We start from the raw sequence: 5000 nt of genomic DNA on the forward strand, positions 1-5000 counted from the left end.
TTATTATTATTATTATTATTATTATCATTATCTATATATTAATACGATAGTGTGTGTGTGTTATTTATTTTGTCTCTCACGCTTTAAAGAAAACGGAAATAATTTCATGGTATACTCTTACAAATTCACATTAGCCTTTGATTACTTAACCAAAGCACATTTTGTCTTAAGCACCTGACTTTTTTATATATTGGACAAAAAATTGAATTCTATCAATTTCCATAACCTAGATTATAAAATTAATCTCGGGTCATTTTATTCAAACATGTATATGTTAGGAACAAGATAATTAGTATTGAAAATATCATTTCGTGTAATTTACACGGGTTCCGCTAGTTATCATTATTATTATCATTAAAATTGTTATTATTATTATTATCATTATTATTATTCTTGTTATTAATATTATTATTATTATTATTATTGTTATTATTATTATTATTAATATCATTGTTGTTATTAATATTATTATCATTATTATTATTATTATTATTATTGATAATAATATTATTTTTATTATTATTATTATTAATATTATTTTTATTATTATTATTATTATTATTATCATTATTACTATTGATATTATCAATATTATTATTATTATTATTATTATTATTATTATTATTATAATTTTGACCATCCTTAACATTCCAATCTTCCCGGACAGTTCCTTCCTGTTCATAATACTAGGCATGCAGTTAATTCTAATAGTCAATCCTTCTCCATCATAAGGCTCAATATTACAAAGTATTCTAGAAGTTTTATTCCAGCTGTGACCAAGTTGTGGAAGGATCATCCTAATCGGGTAGTTGAATCGGTAAAACTCCAAAAGCTCAGTCTTATAGAAAATGTGTTTATGTTGAATAGGCTGACATGTCTCTGACATATGCTTTAATGTTGATACTTTTCTTAGAATATTTTATCTCAGTTGTTCATTACTTCTCATAAAGTTTATTTATTTCCTTATTTCCTTTCCTCACAGGGCTATTTTTCCTTTTTGGAGCCCTTAGGCTTATAGCATCCTGCTTTTCCAACTAGGGTAGGGTAGTGAAGTAGGCTAGCTAATAATAATAATAATAATAATAATAATAATAATAATAATAATCATGAAAAAGAATGACGCTGGAAGTTCAAGAGCTCCAGGAGGGAAAATAGTCCAGTGAGAAAAGGAAATAAATGCACTATATATGAAAAGTAATGAATAAAAGATATGAAATTTCTCAAGATCAGTAACCACTTAAGATAGATCTGTCATATCTAAACTATGAAGGGAGACTTATGCCTGTAAAAATGTATTTATATATGGATAGGTAAATGAATATATTATTGTTAATCCATTGTATTATATCCAACAAATGTAGAAAACTTAATCGATTAGTGATTAGTCTGTGTCAATGGTCACCTTATATGGTTTCCTTTGGCAATGTAGAGTCTTCCATCCAAATAGAGGGAAAACATTTCTTAACATAAAGCTTTGATAACTTGGAGTATTTTTTTCTAAATTCTAAGGTTCCCATCCTTAACTAGTTGTAAAAATGTAATAAAAGTTAACCGCAGTAATTCTGGGGAAATTATATAAAATTTAAATCCAGAAGTGACAAACTTAAATCCTATTTACAGTCAAATATGAACTTGGTTATTATTATTATTATTATTATTATTATTATTATTATTATTATTATTATTATTATTATTATTATTATTATTATCATTACTTGCTAAGCTACAACCCCAGATGGAAAAGCATGATGCTGTAAGCCCAAGGGCTCCAGCAGAGAATATAGCCAAGTGAGGATAGGAAATAAGGAAATAAATAACCTACAAGAAGAGTAATTAACAATTAAAATAAAATATTTCAAGAACACTACCAACATTAAAATTAATATTTTATTTGTAAACTATAAAAACTTTAACCAAACAAGAAGAGGAATAACATAGAATAGTCTTACTGGTAAGACTGAAGATTACAACTTATTTTGCTGGTCGTCTTGGTTTACCAGAAATATATTACTTCGGTTCATCTTAACAGTTTAGTGACATTTTCCTCAATTATAACAATTATAGTAACTCTCGTTGAAAAATCTCTTTTCACCTCGCGGGCCACTTGAGACCACCCTGCGGGCCACATTTAGCCCACGGTCCATAAGTTCAACCCCGTGATTTGGACTCTACTATCTTAACTCTATTCTTCAAAAGTAACATAAATGTACAGAAACCTATGTTACCGATAGTGAACGCAAAAAGTTTGATCTCTTATTTGTTCTCTGAAAATGTAATACAGCTTAATTACACTTGATTTTAGTGATGTATTTTTTTTTCTCACATACAGCTACTTTGCTAATAACCAGTTGAGTGCATCGCTACATACTGAGCCCATCAGAGGATATCAACAAGCAGTATTCTTGTGAGTATCTTTATCGTACTCTTTATGTATATCTGTATCTGTGCGTTTACGTATATGCAATATATATGTATATATATATACAGTATATATATATATATATATATATATATATATATATATATATATATATATATATATACATATATATACACTTATATATATATATACGTTTATATATATACATATATATATATATATATATATATATATATATATGTATATATACATTATATATATGTATATATACATATATATATATATATATATATATATATATATATATATTTGTGTGTATATATATACATATATATACATATATATATATACTTATATATATGTATATATATGCCCGAAGAGCTCTGCTCCACATGGGCTTGGACTGAGTCTTTTTTTCTTTTTGTAAATCTTTGAATGTAAATATCTTTTGTCCAATAAACATTATTATTATTATTATTATTATTATTATTATTATTATTATATATACATATATATACATATATATACTTATATATATATATATATATATATATATATATATATATATATATATATATATATATATATATATATATACACACACACACACTCAAAACCTGAGCAGTAATAAAACTTGACCTTCTTCTTGTCAGAGATTTATCTCGGAACCACCTGCGGTTCCTCAAAAATGGGACCTTCGTCAGCCTCTGGCGTCTACGTATATTGATTCTCAGCGGTAACAATCTGACCGAGTTAACAGAAGGCGCCTTCGTTGGTCTTCATAACCTCAGGAACTTGTGAGTCTTATTCTATGCCCTTTTTTGAAAGGAAGTCTATTTATTTTTCATTTCGATTTGTATGCTGTCATTGGTGTCTCTCGCAGATATGGTAAATTTGCAACCTTTTTGATTGGCAAATTACGTAGATGGTCTTGCTCTTAACTAAACCGAATGATATAAGTGATGTTTAAATTAATTTTAGTAAACAGTAATTGTTGAATATTCATTGACGTTTTTAAATAGTGTAATGCATTGTTTCTTTAAGGCAATCACTTTAGAGGACGTGGAGGGAAAATAACGTTTGGAATTTCAGATTTCGCTGGTTTCCAGAGTCAAGGGATTGATAGATATGGCAACCAAAGAGTTCCACTTTACGACTTTGGATAGAGTAGGTCCGTCTTCCAGGAGAGAGAGAGAGAGAGAGAGAGAGAGAGAGAGAGAGAGAGAGAGAGAGAGAGAGAGAGAGAGAGAGAGAGCGCAAGTTGTTAAGGTCTAATGTAGATTTCCTGACGAAGTTTCCGTGTCCTTGCTGCTGCCACTGGAAACCGGAGTGAAAATATGAAATAGAATTAAAAAGGATGAGAGATAATTACGTGTTTTGCCAAAAGTTTTGGAAACGTTGGAAAGTTGGAACGAATAGTGATACGAAGGAAAGAGACTAAACTTTATAACGTGTAGTTACTTTTTATCTCTTCATATTAATGTGACTGACAGATACTGAATTTTCCTAAAGGTTCGTGAAATATTCAGTCCAGTCATACCTGTAATATCCTGCTGAATGATACTAGGACTGAATTTCAGAGAAGGGTTCTGTCTGTCATTTTCCTGAATGCCAACTTAACTTTAAGATCAGAGAGAGGAAAAAGGGAAGTAATTGTTAAACAAACATGAAACTTGGACATCCATTTGATTAGCTGATCCTCACTATTAAAAAACCTTGAATTTAATCGGAGATTCTCCGTAAAAATATACTGTTCTCAGTCGGAAACTCTCCGTAAAAATATACTGTTCAGAGACCTATTTCATCAAAATACAGGTGACTGTAATTTTCTCCTACTTTGTCATTATCTTTTACGGGATGGTGACCGTAATATCCCTTATTTACGACAATAAAACTTTTTTAAAACTGTAAATGCCGGGCAACATTTATTCCAGGATTTTTACCGTTTTTTACGGCACTAAGCAGTGCTGTTACTTGACTTCTCTATGATTTAAGGAGAGGTAGACAAAGACATTCTTCAGTTAGCAATTTTCGCCATAGATTAAAACCCAATCTAAACATCGTCATATATTTATCATTCAATGGTTGAGGTTTAGCTGAAGAAAGCGCACGCCTAATAACAAATGATCCGTTACTCTGATGTTTGATAGACTAAGTTCGAAAGTATCTTGGAACGAGGACTTTGATATTAAATTGATTTGTTTAAATGAACGTCTGTTAAATTGAAATATGGTAAATCTTAGGGTTGTGGTGGCTTATGTGGTAACGTCCCTGACTGGTGATTGCCAGACTTGGGTTCGAGTCGCGCTCAAACTCGTTAGTTCTTTTGGTCGCTGCAAATTCACCATCCTTGTGATCTAAGGTTGGGGCGTTTGGGGAAGCCTATAGGTGTATCTGCTAAGTCATCAGCAGCCATTGCTTGGCCCTCCTTGGTCCTAGCTTCGGTGGAGAAGGGGCTTGGACACTGTCATATGTATATATGGTCAGTCTCTATGGCATTGTCCTGCTTGATAGGGCAATGTCGCTGGTCCTTGCCTCTACCATTCATGAGCCGTCTTTAAAGCCTTAAATCTAAGTCTTTCATATTGAATCCCACCGTAAATATCTCAGATAAAGATCT

At 30.5% G+C, this 5000-nt stretch overlaps 1 protein-coding gene across 2 annotated transcripts in view; it reads left to right on the plus strand.

Moving 5' to 3' along the window:
- Positions 1-5000, plus strand: part of LOC137620774 (G-protein coupled receptor GRL101-like) — a 256667-nt gene that overhangs the window by 235948 nt on the left and 15719 nt on the right. For both annotated transcript variants that reach the window (XM_068351199.1, XM_068351200.1), the window contains exons 16-17: positions 2330-2404; positions 3034-3177. In XM_068351199.1, coding sequence (XP_068207300.1) covers positions 2330-2404; positions 3034-3177 — 219 coding nt within the window. The remainder of the gene's footprint in view (positions 1-2329; positions 2405-3033; positions 3178-5000) is intronic.

This window comes from Palaemon carinicauda, chromosome 27 (assembly GCF_036898095.1).
Source record: "Palaemon carinicauda isolate YSFRI2023 chromosome 27, ASM3689809v2, whole genome shotgun sequence".
Classification (NCBI taxonomy): domain Eukaryota; kingdom Metazoa; phylum Arthropoda; class Malacostraca; order Decapoda; family Palaemonidae; genus Palaemon; species Palaemon carinicauda.